Source organism: Trematomus bernacchii, unplaced genomic scaffold (genome assembly GCF_902827165.1).
Source record: "Trematomus bernacchii unplaced genomic scaffold, fTreBer1.1, whole genome shotgun sequence".
Taxonomy (NCBI): domain Eukaryota; kingdom Metazoa; phylum Chordata; class Actinopteri; order Perciformes; family Nototheniidae; genus Trematomus; species Trematomus bernacchii.
This window is the reverse complement of record NW_022988043.1, coordinates 19,945,435-19,968,021: the sequence shown is the minus strand read 5'-3', so window position 1 is coordinate 19,968,021 and position 22,587 is coordinate 19,945,435. Positions and strand designations below refer to the sequence as shown.

Genomic DNA, 22,587 nt, shown 5'->3' with positions numbered 1-22,587 from the left:
TTTTTCCGATACCAAACAAATATGTTTTGTTAAGTCTGTAAAATACGATTTGTAGGCCGAGATATCACAGCAGCTCCACAATACTTAATTTCAATATTCAATACATATTTAGCCAATAATTTGCTTCCTGCAATTTAGATATAGTACCAGTCGATATTGCAATTTGGTTAACATTTTGATAATATGTGCAGCCCTAGTACTCACTCTTGGAGCTTCTTATTGTACAGATGGTCCCCGATGGTGATGGTGATTTTGGCCAGCTCGTCCACCACCTTCTGCTGCAGCTCATTCTCCACCTCTGCAGTGGGTGTAGTCAGAGGAGGAACGTCCTGTGAGGGGAGGGCTTTCAGCTCCGCATTTATGACCCTGGAACAGAACAAGACATTAATGCCAAACTGTGGAGAGACTCCACAAATCAAAAAAGCTCAGGACACAATGATGGCTCCTTTTATTTTACTCAACATAATGCCGTTTTTAGGGAAGTGTAATGGTAGTGTAGCGTTTGGTAAAACATTTCTCATTTAAACCTATGGTCATGAAGGATGGGTCATGGGTCATAACCGAAAGAACGAGATGGCGAATACAAGCAGCCCAAATGGGTTTTCTCAGGAGAGGGGCTCTCCCTTAGAGATCAGGGGAGAGGTTCAGTCATCAGGGAGGGACTCTGATTAGAGCAGCTCCTTTGGTAGAAAGGAGCAGTTGAAGTGGTTTGGGTAGTAAGGATGCCACCTGACCAGAAACCAGAAAGAGGCCATATTTGTACTCTCTGTGGGCTGAATTTGACTACCACGAGTAGTGTAGTGCTCAAAGTCATAGTATATCCTATAATGCTGGTGGGTTTGTCTCTTTACTGTATATTTTAGAAAGGCTCACTGTACTTAAACAAAATGACACAGGGTGCATCTGAGATTAGAGGGGGTGCAGGGGTAAAGTGCTATTTTTATAAGTGGGGAGTGGATCAGACACAAGATTTTTTTTAATATTGAAGTTAAATGCATCAATCTGGTGCACTTTGAGAGCAAAATTAAGAGATCTATGGATACATCTCTCAACACCCATATGAAACAGAACTGTAAACAGATTTTCTATTTCTTTATGGATATTTTACAAATCACTCCCCTTTTAAACTCTATTCTTGTTTTACTGTCATATAGTTTCATTTTTAGTGAGTTATTCAGATGAGTACCAGGAGACAGCGTTTGGTACTCTGGTACAATTGTGGTGAAGGCATCTGAGTTAGATGTATTTGAACCGAAATGTCTACAGGCATGGCAGAAGATGGCATCTTTTTTACAGGAAATTCCAGCCAATCTGTTTTTAAACCATGAGCTGCAAAATAAGCACCTTACCCCACTGTACAGGCGAGTTGGGAACTTGTTTAAATATACCTGGGCAGGCTCTGGTTTGCCGAGGTCCTCTGGCACTTGCGGGCCGCTGAGGGGTGGCGGTGTTACCGTTTAACTGGTGACGCGGGGGAACTCGTGACGTTCTATAACGGTAGGAATGTGTCAGGGCGTGTACTTTGAGGAGCCATTGTCGAATAGATAGATAGATAGATAGATCGTACTTTATTGATCCCAAATTGGGAAATTGTTTTTGTTACAGCAGCATAAAAGGCATTTTACAATAAAACAAAATATACAAGAATAGAAATAAAATAAAATAAAATATAAAATATAAAATATACATGTCAAAATACAAAATAGAAAATATACATACAGATATTATATATATATATACAAATATATATATATTCAAAATATATGGAATTATGGAGTATTAAATATGAAACAGATTATGTGTGAGTAAAATGTACAACGTGGTTTTATTTCTAGAGAAGCTATGGAGCAGAGAGTTCTCTTCCAGCCAGAGGTGATTTGTTGTACAGAGTTATTGCAGTGGGCAGGAATGTTTTCCAGTATCTGTCCTTGAGACAGGGGAGCTGCAGCAGTCTGTTGGAGAAGGAGCTCCGCTGACTGTGCAGCTGCAGGTGGAGAGGATGGGTGGGGTTATCCATGATGGACAACAGCCTGTTCAGTGTCCTCCTCTCCACCACAGCTTCAAAGGGTTCCAGCTTGATGCCGATGACTGACCCAGCTTTCCTGATCAGTTTATTGATCCTGCTGGTGTCACCGGCTCTGATGCTGCCCCCCCAGCAGACCGCAGCAAAGAAGAGTGCACTAGCCACCACAGACTTATAGAAGATATCCAGCATCTTACTGCATACGTTGAAGGATCTCAGCTTCCTCAGAAAATAGAGTCGGCTCATCCCCTTCTTGTACACAGCGTCAGTGTTGATCCTCCAGTTCAGCCCATTGTCTAAGTGCACTCCCAGGTACTTGTAGACCTCCACAACTGCCACATCCTCTCCCAGAATGCACAGGGGCAGAGGAGGAGATGTCCTCTTCCTCCTGAAATCAATGACCATCTCTCTGGTCTTGGCCACATTCAAAAGCAGATGATTTCTTCCAGTCCACTCAACAAAATCACCCACCAGCGCTCTGTACTCCTCCTCCCGTCCATCCCCTATACACCCTACCACTGCAGAGTCATCCGAAAACTTCTGCAGGTGGCATGACTTTGAGTTGTATAGAAAGTCAGAGGTGTATAAGGTGAACAGGAAAGGAGACAGCACAGTCCCCTGTGGGGCTCCAATACTACCAACCACCACATCAGACAGCACACTGCCCAGCCGGACGTACTGTGGTCTGTCCGTGAGGTAGTTGGTAATCCAGGAGATGGTGGACGAGTTTACCCTCATAGCCTGCAGCTTGTCACTCAGTAGCCGAGGCTGGATCGTGTTGAATGCACTGGAGAAATCAAAAAAGGTGATTCTCACAGTGCAACCCGATCCATTCAGGTATGAGTGAGCACGCTGCAGCAGGTAAATAATGGCATCGTCCACCCCCAGGTGAGGCTGGTAGGTAAATTGCAGAGGGTCATGGAATGATCTCACCTGCGGTCTGAGATGGGCCAAGACCAGTCTCTCAAGCACCTTCATCACATGAGATGTGAGTGCTACAGGGCGATAGTCATTGAGCCCAGAAGGAGTTGTCTTTTTAGGGACCGGAACAACGCAGGATGTCTTCCACAGCACCGGGATGGTCTCCAGGTGCAGGCTCAGGTTGAATAGATACTGGAGAACAGGAGCCAGCTGGCGTGCACAGGTCCTCAGGACCCTGGGGCTGATACCATCAGGGCCAGCAGCCTTGCCTTGGTGGAGTTTTTCCATCTGACTCTGGACCTGTCCTGTGCTCACAGTGAAGCGGGGGGGGGGGGCTTGATGGCAGGGGGGATAGAGGGGGGGGGGTCTGAGGCAAGATGAGCAGAGGGGGGGGGGGGGGGGGGGGGGGGGGGGGTCAGCGGCAATGTGAGCAGAGGGGGGGTGCAGAAGCCAGGCTGGGTGGTGGAGGAGAGGTGAGAAGTGTAGGTGGTGAGCAGAGGGGGGATGTTGACGCCAGGCTGAGAGGAGGAGGTGAGGTGAGAAGTGGAGGTGGAGGAGACAGCAGCGGGCGGAGAGCTAAACCTATTGAAGAAGGTGTTCAGCTCGTTGGCCCTCTCCAGGGTGCCCACAGTCAGTCTGTCTCTCCCTTTGAAGCCAGTGATAGCCTTCATCCCAGCCCAGACATCCCTGCTATTGTTCTGCTGGAGCTTAGGCGCCGTTTACACGAGGAGAAAACTGCTTGTATCTGCATAGTTTCGCGTGCGTATAGCCCTATTATTTACACGAGGCTGATAGAAACTGACCCCACAAACGATAACGGGTCCCAAGGTGGATAGATTTGCAAACGAAACGCTCTGGGGGGTCAACCGAGTCCGTGTAATCACCTCGATACGAATATTTCCTGAAAAAATAACGATAGCCCCGCCTCTCCCCACCTCTCCTGCTCACTGCTGTAGCAACTATCAAAAATAGCTGTGTTAATTAAACGCACAAGGGGTTCTTGAATGAAATAATATTATAAAAGGCAAACCAGAATTGTTAACGCCCTTAAACAAAATAAACAGAGTCAGATTTCATGCATTGATCCATTATATTGACAAAGGAGGATCTCACCCGGTGTTTGTAGAGAATATCTCTCTCTTTCTGAGCCGTCCTCTCCACGGAGACGTGCTTCTTGGTCGGGATGCAATATCCACAGATTCGGTTTCTTTCAGTTTCTTTCAGTTTCAGTTTCAGTTTCGGGGCTTAAACAGAAGGGTAGCCATGGCAACATTGCAGCGGGGCTGCTCGGTTGCTCTTCTTCGCGGCTTTTGGTGTATTTTGGCGGAAGTTACAGCGCCACTTACAGTCCCAGCATATGTACTACAGCGTTTCCAGCGGCCTCGTTTGAACAGACACGTTAAATGAAACAAATGCATGTGAACGGAAGACTTTTTTGAATACGCATACTGTGCATAAACGCAAACGGTCCCGTGTGAGCGGGGCCTTAGTCTCCAGCTTCTTCCTGTAAGAATCTCTGCCCCTCCTCAAATTGTCTCTCAGCTGATGCTGGATACTCTTCAGCATTGATTTGTCCCCAGACTTAAAAGCTTCCTTTTTCTTATTTAAAAGAGTTTTCAGGTCACTAGTAATCCAGGGTTTATTGTTGGGGAAACAGTTGACAGTTTTAGCCGGTAATATTGTTTGTTCACAGAAGTTGATGTATTCTGTGATGCAGTCAGTCATATTATTGATGTCCTCTCCATGTGGCACACAAAGCACGTCCCAGTCAGTGGTCTCGAAGCAGTCCTGTAGAGCCTCATTAGCCCCTGGAGTCCATTTCCTCACAGTCCTGGTGGATACAGGCTGCCTCTGCACCAGAGCGACATATTTAGGAGCCAAAAAGACGAGGTTGTGGTCAGATCTGCCCAGGGGGGGGAGGGCAGTGGCACAATATGCATTCTTGGTATTTGCATATAGAAGATCCAGAGTATTATTTCCCCTGGTGGGGCATTTCACATACTGAGTGAATGTAGGCAGAGATTTGTCCAGTTTTGCACGGTTAAAATCCCCAGTTATTGTTATGAATGCATTTGGGTGAAGAGTTTGGAGTTTGGCCACAGAGGAGTGAATGACGTCACCAGCCACCTCCGCGTCCGCGTTCGGTGGAATATAGACAGCAACTACGATGACAGAATAAAGTTCTCTAGGTAGATAAAATGGACGTAATCCCACAGCTAGCAGTTCAATGTCCGGGCTACAGAAACGCTCCTTCACAGTAACGGTGCGTCTACACAGCAGCGTTAAAAAAATCTTGAAACGCTTCTGCCCATTCACTTTGAATGGGGTGACGTCACTTTCCCTCACTTTTCGCCGAAATGCATTGTGGGCAGGCGAGCGGAGATTTTCAGGATTTTCAGGATTCAAAGTTGAACAATGTTCAACTTTTGAGGCTGAGGTGGAAGCGTCAGCCAATCAAATCCCGTGTACGCAAATCTGACAGTTCAAGCTCTAGCCAATCAAACGGCGTGTATGCTGGGAGAGACATACCGCAGGTCATTTCCTCATATTCCAAAAAATGGAGGAGAAATTAGCGGTAGCGAATCAATCACCCGGTGCTTTATGACCAGACCTACCGGGATATAAACCGGAGGAGCCAGGCATGGAGGGAGGTGGCAGAGACAGTGGTATGTTTTCGCCTGTTTGGGGAGTTTATATCCAGTTTACTTCGGGCTTTTTTGCTTCGTATGTCGCGGGCGGGAGATTCATGTGATTGGTTGTTCGCAAAAAATCCCCAAGCTTCAGATACGCCCACCTCCAAGATTTTTGTAACGCTGCTGTGTAGACGTAACGTGACATGTCCAGGATTACACCATCGTTCGTTCACATACAGTGCAATCCCTCCTCCTTTCTTTTTACCGCTCAGAATAACGTCCCTGTCCGCCCGAACACTCGTGAAGCCGGGGAGAGCCGTGTTATTATCCGGGATGAGCGAGTGCAACCAAGTCTCGGTAAAACACATGATGCTACACACGGTATTCCCACTGCGTCTTCGTCAGCACGCGGAGCTCGTCCATCTTATTCCCCAAAGACCTCACGTTCCCCATTATGATGGCCGGTACACAGGGTTTGTACCTCATCTTCTTCTTCATCCTCAGCTTGGCCCCAGCTCTGCAGCCCCGCTTGAGCCTCCGAAGCTCCTCCGGGATGTCATGCCTGGCTCCGGGCAGCAGCACGGGTCGGCACAGCGCAATCAGCTGCTCACGCGTGTAAACAATGCCATCACTCCTCTGAGCATGGCTCTCCGACACAAAAAGTGAAAAAAGTAGCAGAAGAATGACCAGAAAACGTTCGAAGTAAAACGTGGCCATAGTTCGCTGCAAAACAAAATAAATATCCAAAGAAAAAAGTACAACTAAGAGAATAAAAGTAAACAAAAAGACAAAGATCAATAAAACACCGGGAGCTGCATGCAACAGGAAATACACCAGGAAATACACATTTCGATCGCTTCTTCTGTCGTTTACATTAATCTTTTGGTATATTTGGCTGGATAGTGTTAGAAATTAAAATCAATGTTTTATGGCATGATTTAGTCTAAAACAGTTTAAAAGCAGTCAGATGAAGAACTCATTAGTGATGGGAATTATGGCTCTTTGAAGGGAGCCGGATCTTATGGCTCCGTTCCTTTCAAAGAGCCGTTCAAAAGAGCCGTTCAAAAGAGCCGTTTTTTTAAAAAGGGGGCGGGGTTACTAGGTTTATCTGCGAAATAATCACCAGGATAATGATTGACTGCATTGCCAGACCTAATGTCAATAATCTGCATTGTAAACATGACACAAGGTGGCGCCATATCCATGTCATTCATGTCAGTGAATGTACTTTGAATTTACCCTCTGCATGTGTTAAGTAAATAAAGTTGCCTTGCCTTGAATGAAATTCACGCAACTCTTAATATTAGTAGTGTGTTTTTAAGTGGCGATGGAGATTATTTGTTGACCCTGCTTTAAAGGATATTTTGCCTTTACAAATGGTGCGCTTTATCACTGCCTGGGTTTTGGTTGAAGTGCATCCAAATGCTGCTGCGTTTTCGCGTTTGGCTCATTTTACATCCGAAAAACACGTCGTCTATCTGTCCAGTACCACTTGTTATGACTTCTCTCTCTCGCGTATTCCGTTAAGACCCACCCCACCTAACTCCTCGTGCTGAAACCTACAAATCAGAGTAGGGGCGGGTCTTCACAGAATACGTTTGGGGAACAAAATCAAGCTTTTTAAAAGGCGAGTGAATTTTGGCAGGCAGTGAGTGCGGACCAACTTTGATTGAACGATAAGAAGAACGGCTCTCACCAAGTAGGACTCGGTTCCCCTCGTTCGTACCAAAGAGCCGTTCAAAAGAATCGGCTCGTTCGCGACCGACACATCACTAGAACTCATTACTTTTAGTATTGTGTTCACACCTTAAAAGGTGTGAAAGGAGGGATTGTTAGAAATTAAAATCAATGTTAAACAGCATAATTCAGTCTAAAATATATCGTCAGTTTAAAGCTGTTTTATTGTGGAAAAAACCCGGAAGTTCTCAGGAAATCAATGCCAAGCTTTTATTCTGAAAATCCTTTATCCGGTTAGCATGTGACTAAATATTACGTTTTCTGAATGTAAAGTGAAAATGACTTGGAGTGTTACACACCAAATCGTACGGACTTTAACACTACATCGATAGACGTTAAGATATTATTACTGCTGAATATTAAATGAAGGAACAGTTGATCATGGAGTGTTTACACATTACGTGAGTAGCTATGACGTCAGAGGGAGCTACCGTAAACGAGAACTGTGTCGTAAAAGTGTTTCTAGGACTTCTAAACTAACAATTACAGCTGTTTATAAGGTATTAAATAGAAAGTCATGACAGAGATAAGGAGGAGAGAATGCTTAAGGAAATAGGCAGAGAATACCAATGTCGAAATCATCTGTGCTCTCGCGATATCGAACCCACAAGATGAGAAGGGCGGTCCCACTATCTTCACAGCGGGGGACAACGAGACGTGGATAAAAATACAGGACGGAAGATAACTCAGTCCCTTTCCTTCGCTGCAGCCTCCCTGAGACTGTCTCTCCATTACCCATGCTTGTTCTTTAACCACGTTACTTAATTAAACTACCCATTTGAACCTTTTCAGAGACTCCATTAGTCTCGTTATTTTAAGTTTCTTTCCTGGGAGCGAGAAGATCACGATTTATCAACATTTGGTGACCCAGACATGTGATCTTGACACTGGGAGAGAAACCGCTAGTTTCGACGGAGATTCTGCGAACCAAAAGACACACAAAGGGCCCATATACAAACGGTAAGAAGAAGCCAGTTATATCAAATTCTTCAATAGCTTATATAGAACCATTTAGATTTGTGTGTTTTGTGGCGAGCAGGACATCCTGAGAACAGCTGTTAATTTAATGTTAAATATCTAAATTTAAACCAAACCACGTGGCGTTGTTTTACACCTAGCAAGGGTAAGTCTCTATTCCTTTCTTTGTTCATTAATTAACTGCATGATTACAATGTGTGTGTTTTACAAGCCGGATATTTAAGCCGGTATTTATATATTATATTGTGTTTGACGACTTATAGATGGACTCTTGTCATTTTGTATATTCTCAAGACAGATGGTATCTTCTTGACAGAGAAATAGATGGTATCTTTTCTCGTTGTTATTAGCAAGTTAAAGATGGAATCTTCTTGTTAAAGTGAGTTGATGGCATCGTCTCGTTTTTAGTCTCAAGATCAGATGGAATCGTCTTGTTTCATTGTCCCAAATAAGTGAGATGGTCTCTTGTTTAATTGGTGATAAGAGTCTGTGGAAGTCTGAAGTATACTTTTTAATCATTGCGTGTGCATTACGGAGGGAAATGCGGCAATCGTGCGTTAGATAGACGATATTCTTCTAATAGTGTTTGACTGGCTTCTTTTACTGGCAAAATAGCGTGAGAGTTGCCCAGACGACCATAGGCTAAATAGTTGTGATGGTCTCTAACTATTTTGTATTAACTTGTTTAAATTGTATAGCATATTGAGAGCATCGTGCTGTTATACTGCTCTGAAGTTTAGCCTGGAATGAGGTCTCCCCAGTTGAGATCAACACCTCAGGATTTCAACGCATCAGAGACAGCCATTCTTCTTGCAAAAAACTCTTTGTTCTCCAGGTCAGCATTTGAAATCAGTTGCCATCTTGTTTTGACCTCATGTTGACAAACAATGACATGGCAGTTGCCATTCTGTGAAATTCAAATTCAGAGGACCAGTTGTTGTCTTTTTTGAAATCCATTCAGTTTCACTCACATGAGGCTAATTCAATATTCATGACCTCCATAGTGTGTAGAAAAAATCATTCTTCTTGAGTCAAAGTTGGAATTAGATATTCCATTTTGCTGAATCAGGTTATCTATACCGTTGGAGTTTGGTTTTTCAAGAAAAGGATTATTGTATTTTCTAAAAAGCTCAAATCTGATTTCTGAAATATTAGTCCTTGCAAATAAGTTTTACCTGCTTATGCTTATACTGTGCAATGTGATGGCTGTTTTATGCTTTGTCGATTAATCCTAAAAATTGTGTGTGCTGATGGCTGTTTTATGCTTTGTCGATTAATCCAAAAAATTGTGTGTGCTGATGGCTGTTTTATGCTTTGTCCATTAATCCTAAAAATTGTGATTGCAAGTGTATTCGCTGGTTTAAGTTTGACTGTTTAATCATAAAGTGAATTTCTTTCCCATATCAAAGATAGTTTTTAAGAAAATAAGCTTCTTGTTAAAAAGAAGTCCGTTTTTAGAAAAATTTAAAAGGGGGGGAAAAAAAGCTGAAAAATTACAACAGCGCACTCTGCTGGTTGTACAGAATTGTTGCACAAGAAATAGGGGTAAAAGGACAAAGGTATAAATACAACACCAATTGATTATAATTATGCTAAGGTTTACTTTCAAGTATTATAGATGAACGCGTACTTCATCACACATAGATAGAATCACAGGTGGTTCCTGATATTAAGATAAGAAACCTTACATAAGTCTTTCAACCTAGACTGTAGAATACCTAAACACCACACAATTGAAGTAAAAACATAGTTTATGACATTAGCATAATTTCATGCACTTTGGAATACACTATACACAGTAAAGCTAGATTTTTACGAGATTTCTATTTGCATATTTCAAAGCAAAGCCAAGCCCAAAAAAAATCCCAGATATTGAAGTTAAGTTCGGATGACATAGGATATTTTTTATCAGGAGCGAAGGTACTATTCAGAAGATTAGTGATTCACCTTTGATACATTTAATAACTATATCCAACTACTTAAGCAATATGTCGCCAAAATACACTAAGTTAGGAGCACCCGCAGAGCCAGGGTCAACTGCAGACATCAAGGCAAAGGTACATGTCAGATCAGATGCCACAACACATGCATCAGACAGACAAAAGATCTGGAAACAGATACAGGAATTGTTTGATCAATGGCAGACGAGAGGATTGATTCCACCAGATGATCAACCTGGACCAACAAAAGCCCATAGAAGAGCAGTACTCGACTATGAACAGGAACAATGCCTACAACAGCTAAATGTATGGAGGGAAGCTGAACAAAGGTTTATAAGAGTTACAAGTCTAATACTCCATCTGGAATATGCCAGCCTATTGACAGACAGCATAAATGTGGTCCAAGTAGCAGACCTACCAGTGAGGGAAGACATAGCAGAAAAAACTAAAGACGCTCAAGTTATCCAAACTCCAAAGCTGTATCTAAGCCTGGCCGAAGTCCCTCCTCCCTTTCCAAGTGTTGGATTTATAGAAGTATTGCAGTTCAATGGAGTCTCCACGGACAAAAGTGTCAAAGAATTGGAGTATGAAGTAAGAGTGCTAACCAGTAAATCCAAACAGCTGATGGAAGAGAAAAGACGATTAGAAGAAATCACAGAAGAAAGACGACGAGAAAGAGAAACACAAAACACAGAGCGGGAAGCGCTACAGATAAGACTTTTGAAGATACAGGTAGCTGTGAAAGACATTGAGGCTTGTAGGAAGAAGACAAGGAGAAGGGAGGAGAAGCTTTCAGAGATAGCCATAGAACCAGAGAAGGCAGGGCGAACACCTCTAACAGTTCAAACTCAGGAAGAACCAGAGAATCAAATGCAGAACCAACAAAGCGGAGGAGGAAGTTTCAGAGGAAGACGTTTCCAGAATGGTGGCTGCTACACATGTGGTCAGACGTCACATTGGTCCAATTAATGTCCCACACAACTCCGTCAACAGCAAGCACCTGTGTATCTTCCTACCCAAGTACAGCCACAAGCACCTGTGTATCTTCCTACCCAAGTACAGCCACAAGCACCACAGTATCTTCAACAGCAAGCACCTGTGTATCTTCCTACCCAAGTACAGCCGCAAACACAGGTATACCCTCCCATACAACGAAGGGGCAGAGGAGGAGGACGTTTTCAATCAACAGCAAGAGGTTCCCAAAGTGAAGGATGCTTCAAATGTGGTCAGCTGACACATTGGTCCAGAGAGTGTCCGCAGAACATTGCACCAAACAACGGCCCTCCACAAAGTTACCCAAGGGGAGGTTTCCATGACTATAACAGAGGCAGGGGTCTCAGGGATGGCAAAGAGGAATAGTATTTCCAAACATGAATGTGTTGAATGTTATTTCACAATAGTGAGTAGCATATTGCATTTAAATATAAATCATCCACAGATTAGTATAAGAAGATTAAAACATAGTAGAACATTTAGCAGACTATTTTTGTAATTATGAGAAGGAAAGAGATTACGAGTGATGTTGTTCCCCCACACAGAAAACTATTGTGCCCACACAGCTAGAGAGGTCAAGACAATGGTTTTCACCCAAAAGATGAAGATGAAAGCCTAGTCCTCGCCCAAGACGGAGGGTCCTTACCAAGTCCTCCTGTTTAAATCGACTGCAGTTCAAGGGGCAGTTCAGGCTACACCTGATGTGCAGCTGCTGAGACCAAAAAACAGAAACTCGATTCTGCTGTGGTGAAGTCTGGCTACAAAGGGAGGTGTTTCAATAAGATCGCTTGTCTCAAACCAGTGAAGAAGTCAACAAGAACCCAGCAGAACTAGAGAGTGACTGTTAGCGGGAGAACAGTGACAGAGTGACAGAAACTGGCACAACATTTACCAGCCAGTACATAGATAGACCCCGTCAGAAGACCGGGGCTGTGTTTAAAGGGGAACTTCATTTAATATAAGTTGAGGAATATATGGAGTCAGATTAAATTCTCTCATAAACACATTTTTATAATAGGTCTGAAGTTTCTGATTTAAGGCATGAGCTGCCAACTAAATAACATAACACTGAGCTTGGATGAAGAAGTTGTAGGGTTTTTTACAACAGTTTCAAGAATCAGTCTTCATTTATTTATGTTCAAGTGAATTTGCTGATTTATGAAGTAGTGCATAAGCCAATATCTATTTTTAAGTGAGGGACATCAGCCCTTCATGTTCTTCTGCGTGCAACCCTCTGTGAGAGTAGTTCGTATTTCCCTCTAGTTTAAAGACATATTATTTTGTCATGATTGTTTGTTTCACAGTGTCAGCCAATCTCTAATACTAGAGCTATTAAGACGTATTAGCAACACCAGTGTGTGTTTTTTTTCCGCAGTAACACTGATACATAGTACCATGACAAAAGCCATTATTGAACTAACAAGAAGTAAACTATATTTTTGTGCTGATGGCAGATTTTTAGTCAATGTGCATTTATACCATTGGAAGACGATACATCACACAACATCTTTGTACGCCTTGTGGGTACACAGAGGATTTATGTGTTTGCTACGACGTTATGGGTTTTCCATGTCCTATTCATAATAGAGTAATCATTGCGATATTAATTGAGCATTTTATGCTCAAAGGAGGGAAGGTCATGATTAGTCAGATAATGGATTTCGGTAACGTTGTAGTTGATAAATAATAACATGTTGTCAACAATAGGTCGCATAACAACAAAAGGTATACCAAAGCTTGGGCCTGGAGTGGAGTGGTCCAGTTTTAGATATTAGACAAATAGAAGTGGATGAATATGTCAGAGCTCTGAGTAATATTTTCCAAGTTTTTGTCTACACAGGCTAGAAAAGACTGCACAGATACCAGACGAGACATCAGAAGAGACTCCTGTTCGGCCAGGTGATTGGGTGAGGGTGAAAGTTCCCAAAACACAGTGGGCTGATCCCCGGTGGTCGGAACCGTGACAAGTTGTAAAGAACTTCACACGCGCTCCGGTTTAAAGGTAAAGAAAAAGGAGCAAATTGACACCACCTCACACATTGTCACCCTTCACTGGCAACTTCCAGAAAAGTTATTGGAAGCTAGGACTGATTTGGCAGAGCTGGAACAAAACAATAAATAGAAATACGATTAAGATAGCAACAGCTCAAAAGACGTATTGTCTTTAGATTTTTTATAGATTGTACACTAAAGTGAAAACCTATTTTGTTTTTCACCTGAAAAAGAGTCCAACGTTTTGTTTCTATTTTCGTATACGTTATTTTTGTACTCATTTACATTTTATAACTGACAGAACCATGGATAAAATGTCAAGAACAAAGCCAAAGCAATTATGGGGTCCCCTAGGGATAAGAGTCAGAATAGCATTGTTGATTGTGCTCATTACACTTGGCACCTTTCTGGTTGGATGGGGAGTACGATATCATGAAAGACATGGATCCATTAGTTCACTCGTAGAAAATGCCCACATCACTAACAAAACACCAGCTGTCTTTCAGAGACTTTCACTTATACCCAGAGCCAAAAGATCAGTTGAGCAACAAGAGGAGGAGTTAGAAATACTCGTTCCCAAAGATGAGGAGGTTACAATCAAGATGATTCACCCCCCCTATATGCAGTTATTGTATCAAATGATGAGATGGGTTTAAGTGATCGAGATATGTAAGTGATGGGGTTTTACAAATTAGGGGAATCTCCAAATACACTGGATCCATGTTTTAGTCTGTACCAGAAACACCCCCGTTAAGACTATGGACAACCGACTGGTGACCTGAGCACAATTATTGAAAAGTTATTACAGTAGAAACAGGGTACTAACCCACGAGGAAAACTGTATGTACAAACTCTATGAACAAAATTCCCCAACAGATTGTGGCGACTGTGCACAGATGTATCCAGTCACAAAAGTGACTATTGCTAAGTAATAGTGAGAAGTAAAATATTGGAGAATATATATGGGGACGTCCTTTTATAGTGTGTGAAACATGTGGTGCTTGAAACATGTAAGTATTTCAATTTATAGAAGAAAATGGTTTCCTGAAAGAGTTATTTGGAGTAGATGTGTTACAGTGGGAGAAAAAACAATGTTTAGAGATATAGTACATTTATTAGTAGACATTAATTGTGTTTAGATGGCATTTAACATTTAAAACAGATAGTATGATTAGAAGATAGAGTGGAGAAGGTTAGATTTACTTTACCTCAGTGTGTTAGAATTTCTATAGGTAATGCGTCCCGAAACCTGGACTCTCTCTCTCTCTGCCTGTCAGACTGCTACGACCCCTATCAGACAAAAGACCTCACTATAGGAGACTCCTCCTCCTTCTCCATCGAACAGACAGAGAACCAGAGCTGAACCAACAACGACAAGACTGCATCCAGAACCATCTCCACCTGAGGCATCCAGAACCAGAACAGCATGCTGACATAAAGAGGCATACTCTCATCAGTCCCTCCAGACAGGACATGAAGTTCCAAGCTGAGCCACGAGATTTGGCACAAGAGCAGAGTGTGAGACATGAAAGCAGAATACGCCCTCCATACAACAGCGAAGAGACTGTAAAGAAGGAGATGAAATGCAAAGCAGTTGGGCCACTGAAAAGAGTACCAGAGAAAGGATTTAAGAGCTGATGGACTGAGGAGAAGACAGAGCCTGAGGAGAAGACGGAACCAGAGGAGTTGGCATGGTCTAACAGAATGTGAGGGGGTCGTGGCTTGAGACAACAAGAGGAGGAGAAAAGGAAAACGGGAGTGAGTGAGTTTATACATAAACACACTTATTCACAAACAAACTTGAATTGACTTGATAAATACGTAAAGACAAAAAGATTTATTAGCCATGAATTAATAAATTGGTAAATTAAAATAGTAATAAAGAGGAAACTGTTAAAGTAAAATGAGGAAATAATCCTAAAACACACTGAGGGTACTGTGAGATAAAGGGGTAGACATGATGGAAATATTCACCACACTTTACACTTTAAGCAGTGAGTGTTGTGGGACTTAGGAGTACAGAGTAGAACATATTTTTCAATCTTTCCATCATGGAAACGAATTATTCCCTAAGAGATTTTATTCATGGGTGAATTTGGTAGAGATCTAATGTGTTACAATATTGATCTACAGCTAAAGGGATAGTTTTAGTGACCACTCTATAAGAGCAGACAAATCTGTGTTGGTTGGACAATGTTAAAGGGAGAGCTAATACCAAGCCAAATACCAATCCCAATCTAAAGTATTGTTTTCGCCATTGTAGCATAGTTATTACCATAGGATAACTGTTAAGGTGGAAATAACATTTGTTTGTCCAAGATGTAGAGTTTTAAAGGACACTGGGCAAAGAGCGATTGCAAATTTAATTTTGGAAAAAGCAATATAATTGGGAGTAATACATGCGGGGCCTTGGATCACTCATTGCAATGATGCATATTTTTGACAACCCATATCGTTTAGGGAGAAGGTGTCACTCAACCCACCCAGCAGTTGTTTTAAATCTTACTTGTAGCTTCACAGGGAGCGCAGACAGTGTGTAAATTATGTTAAATGATATGGATGATAAATGATGAGATTGTTCAAAGAATGTCCAAATCATGTGATATTTCAAATGATGAAATCATTAGAATGAAGAACCAGCTACAAAGTGGTATTACTTTGCACTATTCCAAAAAGGTTTCTAACTTTTATGTTTTATACTGTTATTAGTGATGCGATTTTTAAATAGTATGTTTTTATACTTTGTAAAACAAGTGCCTTAACACTGAATGTGGTATGGGAACGGTTTCTGTGAAAGGAGGGAGTAAGAAATGTTCTAATACCACAAGTTGCTGCTATTTTAAAAAGTGATATTGAATGTTAAAACTAAAAGTTATGCACAAGGGAAAACTTTTACATCAGAAGACCAACCAATGTATTGTTTGTATTTTTGATGACGGTTATTTGAACCATTCCATTTTGATAGTATGTTTTTGATATGAGTTATGTACTATGCAAAGTTCAGATGAAGAACTCATTGATTTCAGTATTGTGTTCACACCTTAAAAGGTGTGAAAGGAGGGATTGTTAGAAATTAAAATCAATGTTTTATGGCATGATTTAGTCTAAAACATACCGTCAGTTTAAAAGCAGTCAGATGAAGAACTCATTACTTTTAGTATTGTGTTCACACCTTAAAAGGTGTGAAAGGAGGGATTGTTAGAAATTAAAATCAATGTTAAACAGCATAATTCAGTCTAAAATATATCGTCAGTTTAAAGCTGTTTTATTGTGGAAAAAACCCGGAAGTTCTCAGGAAATCAATGCCAAGCTTTTATTCTGAAAATCCTTTATCCGGTTAGCATGTGACTAAATATTACGTTTTCTGAATGTAAAGTGAAAATGACTTGGAGTGTTACACACCAAATCGTACGGACTTTAACACTACATCGATAGACGTTAAGATATTATTACTGCTGAATATTAAATGAAGGAACAGTTGATCATGGAGTGTTTACACATTACGTGAGTAGCTATGACGTCAGAGGGAGCTACCGTAAACAAGAACTGTGTCGTAAAAGTGTTTCTAGGACTTCTAAACTAACGATTACAGCTGTTTATAAGGTATTAAATAGAAAGTCATGACAGAGATAAGGAGGAGAGAATGCTTAAGGAAATAGGCAGAGAATACCAATGTCGAAATCATCTGTGCTCTCGCGATATCGAACCCACAAGATGAGAAGGGCGGTCCCACTATCTTCACAGCGGGGGACAACGAGACGTGGATAAAAATACAGGACGGAAGATAACTCAGTCCCTTTCCTTCGCTGCAGCCTCCCTGAAGACAACACCGGCTTTGTCTCTCCATTACCCATGCTTGTTCTTTAACCACATTACTTAATTAAACTACCCATTTGAACCTTTTCAGAGACTCCATTAGTCTCGTTATTTTAAGTTTCTTTCCTGGGAGCGAGAAGATCACGATTTATCAACAATAGGAACACTTTGATGCACATTCAGTACCAGTTGTGGTTGCGATGCCGATATCCGGACGCGTACAGCGAGGACTACAAAAAGACACATGAGGTGACTGGGGATGTGTGTTCAAAACATTGCAAGCTTGAATAAATCATTTAAACCATTTATTTTTGCCAGACTTATTACTGAATATCATTCTTAATGTGATACCAAGTCCATCTGAGACCTGTGTACACCTTCAGACAGCCTCCAAGTGAAGCACACGTTGTTTACTCACAGTTTGAAAGCAGCGTGGAGAAGTCTTCAGCTGTGGAGCTGTGATCCGCCCAGGATAACTTGTGATACGATTTCTGTGGCTTGTTCTTGTTGTCAATCTTATATTTGTATCATATATCGTTATTAATATGATGTCGAGTTGATTTGAGACTCGTTTATACTTTCATACATTAGTGAAACATACAGTCTGTCTGAGTTGTTTACACCCATCTCCAACGCAGCGTGGAGAGCTGTGGTAAACTGTGATCCGCTCAGATTAAACTGTGATACGACTTCTGTGGCTATCAACCAGCGATCATGTTTAATATTAAAGACTACACACATTGATCCCTTATCAAAACGGTATTCTGCACTTTGCCGCACTTATGACTGTTTACTTGGTTAACTTTCGTTATGCATCGACACCGAATGACGAGGGTACTCACATAGGCTACGTTGAGACCTAGAAACACATATTCATACTTTTTCACACTGTTGTTAACATGTTTTCGTTTCTAACGTAACGTTTATGCGTTTATCTATGTGGTCTTTGTTCTCATGTGTTTTATCTATTTCTGTGTAACTTGGTAATATTAATATGAATTCCTTGTTATTGTTACATTTCCATGACAGGTGATGATAGCTACTACATAACGAAACACATGGCCTGATTTGCATATTTGAACTTAATGTGTGCACTAGAATACATAATACGTAAAATGACCACTTATGACAATGTAGTGTAGGCTCGCAGGCTGATAAACTAGGATATCTGATCTCGGTGGGTGGGTCTTAATGATGCTCAGTCAGTATACTATTTTAAAGCAAATGCCTACTATAATATTTATATTATATGGCTTAAAGTGTACATATCGCTCACATTATAAAAGATGGTCGGGTTGAATTGTTCTGACTCTTTCAACAACGTTAATGTGACAAAATAAGCTGTGATGACTAAATACATCGTACTGCCCTGCTGAAAAAACCAGCATAGACCAGCTTAAGATGGTTGCTGGTTTTAGCTGGTTTTAGCTGGTTTTAGCTGGTTTTAGCTGGTGTTAGGCTGGTGTTAGGCTGGTTTAGTTGGTTTACCAGGCTGTTCTTGCTGGTTCAAGACCAGCCTGGTCAGCTAAACCAGCATAGCCCAGCATGGATGTCATCAGGGTTGCCAACTTTGGGTACCTGGCTGGAGTGAGATTTTGATATCATGGGTTTAATTACACATATGCACACGAAATGACTGCTATCGTGTCAGCAGCGGGACCTTAGCATATATATAGGATATATATACAATATATTCAAATACACAATAATGGACACAGACTATAAAGGGCACACAGTTTCATTCACTAATGAAAGTCAAACATGTTTGTTTCCACTGTTTTATTGTGTGCCTGTCGCGATAAGCAATTAATTGACTTATCGTACGATAAATAAAAATGAACTCGATAACTTTTCTGACCTCGATAAATTGCCATTTACATGAGGATGTGACTAGCAGTTTGAAAGGATGTACTTGAATTATTATTATTAGGGCTGTCAGTCGATTAAAATATTTAATCGCGATTAATCGCATGATTGTCCATAGTTAATCGCGATTAATCGCAAATTAATCGCACATTTTTTATCTGTTCTAAATGTACCTTAGAGGGATATCTTTCAAGTTTTTCATACTCTTATCAACATATGAGTGGACACATATGCTTTATATGTTTGTTTATTATCATTTGAACAATGACAAATATTCTCATGAATATTAAACACAACAACCTCTGAACATTACAAATATTCGCCTCAATTCAACCTGGAACCTCTCTCATACAATAATACAGTGTGTGTGTGTGTGTGTGTGTGTGTGTGTGTGTGTGTGTGTGTGTGTGTGTGTGTGTGTGTGTGGAGACACTGTGATGGATCTATGGAGCTATGTGCAGCTCAAGGCATATATGCTCGAATGGGAGCTGCCTGGACGCTGCAATCATGTTGCGCGCACTATCCGTGCTGACTGTGCTGACTTTTCGTACAATGTCCCACTGTCTGGCTACCTGCATAAAGTCAAGTGCTCGGCGCAGTTGTCGGCGAAATGTCATTGAAACAGCTCCTTATATCCGTCAGCGCAGCTAGCTAGCACCAGATGCTAACAACAACAACAACACGTAAGGTGTGCCTCGCTCGCGCGAGTCGCGCCACACATACACACTCCTTCCCGGTCCTCCCGATGGCCAGTCCGGGCCTGCCAGTGAGCGTGGTAGTGTGGTCTGCCACAAGCGGGTGGCAGGAGCGGGGCTGTCAGCATCAGCTTGTCGATGGTATTTTACACTCGATGCGCTCTGAAACTACGGCGGCCGAGGACAAAAAATACACATGCGTTAATCGCGTTAAAATAATTAGTGGCGTTAATATTTTTTTGCGTTAACGCGTTATTAACGCGTTAACTTGACAGCCCTAATTATTATATATTATCATTATGTCAGTGGTCTAAAATGGTCATACAACGGTGCCGACAATATTATCGTTTATCGCAATAATTTCCGGGAAAATGTATCCAACAAAATTAATTATCGTGAGAGGCCTATACATGAAACACACACACACAAACAAATCTACAGACTTACTCCAAACTGCCAAATATATTCATTAACACACTCTCACTCTCATATACTCTTTGACTCTATTTTGGCCTAGTAGAACAATAAGCAGCAGACTTTTACTTTTTATCATTTCTACTGGATCTTAGATCTGCGCATGCGCAATACGGGTCCGCAGTTGCGGCTCCAGAGTATTTTTGTTGGGTAATCTATGGTAGGGCTAACCCATACAGTGGTGGGGCTCAAGTCAGTATTTGCAATGTAATTACATACACGCTCCCCCCGACAGTGAAACGCCACGCGTGAGGTTTAGATTATTTCCCTGTCTCAATCCAAATTGAAATGTATGAAATAAAAAGGCACATTTGTCTTGTAGTAAATAAAAAGGGCGACCTGGAGCCAATCCTGCAATTTCCCCACAGGTGAAAGAGTTGACATGCTGAAAACCCAAGCCCTGCAGGGGGGTCTGGGGGGATTCTCCCCCAGGAGTTTTTTAAATACTAACATAAAATACACATTCTGGTACTCTCTTAAGAAGAAAAATAAATAAATCTATTACTACACGACATATTTAAAAAAATTAATGCCATTTTAGTTTTGTGTTACTTTGTTCTGAAAGCTGAACCTGCTGCTCCTCACAGAGAGAAGAGGGAAGAGGCTGTGTGAATTACTTTACATTGTGGATAAGGGTGGATAGCCCCCATTGTTCTGTGTGTCAAAATGAAAGACAGCCCACACACCTATCAATCATCAAACCGTGGGGTCTTATTTCATTACGTGTTGAATTCTATCAACACGTAATGTTGTATAGAGATGTACTACAGCAAAAGTATTCTCCGTCGGGACTTCCTGCAACAACACCACGCCGTTATCGTGATTCTGATTGGCCAGAAGACATTATCAAAGATGTTCTATTGAGAAGACGATCACTACGTGACAAAAGTTTTCAAAACCGTTTCTAATCTTCAGTATTCTTGTTTTTGGCGTGAGAATAGTTTGGGCAGCGTGAGAGCGTGAGGTTGAGAGTGAAAGCGTGTGTCACACGCCAGATGCGTGAGAGTTGGCAACCCTGATGTCATGCTGGTCTATGCTGGTTTTAGCTGGTCTATGCTGGTGAAGCTGGTGAAGCTGGTCTACCAGCAGTCTTGCTAGCGAAACTGAAATAGACACAGACAGACAGAGAGGGTGGGACACGGGGGAACGGCGAGACGGCAGTGGTTGAAACAAAGCGGTATGTTTTGACTGGCACTAACGGTCGAGGAGTGAAGATCAGTTGAACGTTTCTGTGACTCCGCCCAGCGGCTGCTCTTCTGAGAGGCACTGCTCTGACAGCTCTGTCTACTGGGAAACGCGCTAAAAGTCCTTCTGGAGGTAAGCAACACTACACAATTTCACCAAGTCTGAGAGTAAAAGCTTTCTCGAAGGTTCGTTTTGCTTTCTTACAACGTTACGTTAATGTTAACTTAACCTTACGTTTGCTAGGAGGCTAGCTGTCTTAGCTAACAACAGTTAGCAGCTAACGTTTTCTGCAGTTTGTGTTTCCCCTGAAAAACGTGATGCAGCTATACGTTGTAAGTTAACTTAACGTTATCTTACAAGTTGAGAGAGTTACGTTTTGTTTAAAATCGTCAATGTAATGCCATTAGAGGTGTTGTGTTGAACATGAAGTTAGCTAACTGTAGCTCTCCACCAAAGGTTAGCATGTTAAGCTGTACTTTCTGTGGCAGCTAGCTTAATACAAAGAGGGTTTTTGTGCTTCATTGTAAACCTTTCTTACAAATGTGTGTTAATCTACCTGAAATTGTGGGGACAGTTTTTTTCTACTCAATGATACAGACCATTGTTGAGGAGATGCAAAACATACATATACTTTGAGTAATGTTACTTTGCTGCTAAAAAATGAAACATTATCAGATAAGGACATCACCAAAGTGTGTGAGTCTGTCAGGGGATTTGATCTGTTCTTTGCATGTCGTCCACACTGCTCTGGTATGAATTAAAAATATAATTGTAAAATGTAAATCTCGCTCTTGTCATCGTTCAGGCTTTGCATTTGAACCCCTATGACTGGTTGCGGACTTGAAGGGAACGCCTTCCTGACATCCAGGAAAAAGGTGAGATTCTAATCTAATCTAATCTATTTCAATGCCAAAAGCAAGTTATTGTTTTTAACTTTTTTAATATGATTTTTTGGGGAATTTCAGTTTTATTGGACAGTAGAGATCTACTGGAAACAGTGGAGAGGGAGGAGATGATATGCAGCAAAAGGCCGAGCCGGGTGGTTGCTGCTCCGTGTGGAACGTGTTCTATCAGGTAAAGCACTTTGGTACCCAGTTATTTATGGTATTGAGTTTGAATGTAGCCTTTGGAAGGTATTTTCCAACTGTGCATTGTAAAGACTGAAAAAACAGGCTCAGGTTAAAGCTTGACATGATTTGGTCTTTCACTTAAGAGGATGTTTGTCCTCCTGTCTTCTCTTATTTCCTTATCTTTCTTTCAGGTGTAACATCTACCAATGGTTGTACATGACACCACCTCTTTGCTGTCCTACTAGTCAACCCTCCTGATCAGAG

General features: G+C 41.6%; 1 protein-coding gene and 1 long non-coding RNA gene across 2 annotated transcripts in view; one reads left to right on the top strand and one right to left on the bottom strand.

The window, feature by feature from the left end:
- The window catches only part of LOC117472373 (apoptosis regulator BAX-like), a 42,229-nt gene that overhangs the window by 2,908 nt on the left and 16,734 nt on the right, over positions 1-22,587 (bottom strand). The window contains exon 3 of the mRNA XM_034117524.1: positions 205-366. Coding sequence (XP_033973415.1) covers positions 205-366 — 162 coding nt within the window. The remainder of the gene's footprint in view (positions 1-204; positions 367-22,587) is intronic.
- LOC117472378 lies at positions 22,083-22,572 on the top strand. The gene is made up of 3 exons (XR_004554928.1): positions 22,083-22,128; positions 22,219-22,327; positions 22,515-22,572. It is a non-coding gene; the product is annotated as an uncharacterized LOC117472378 (long non-coding RNA).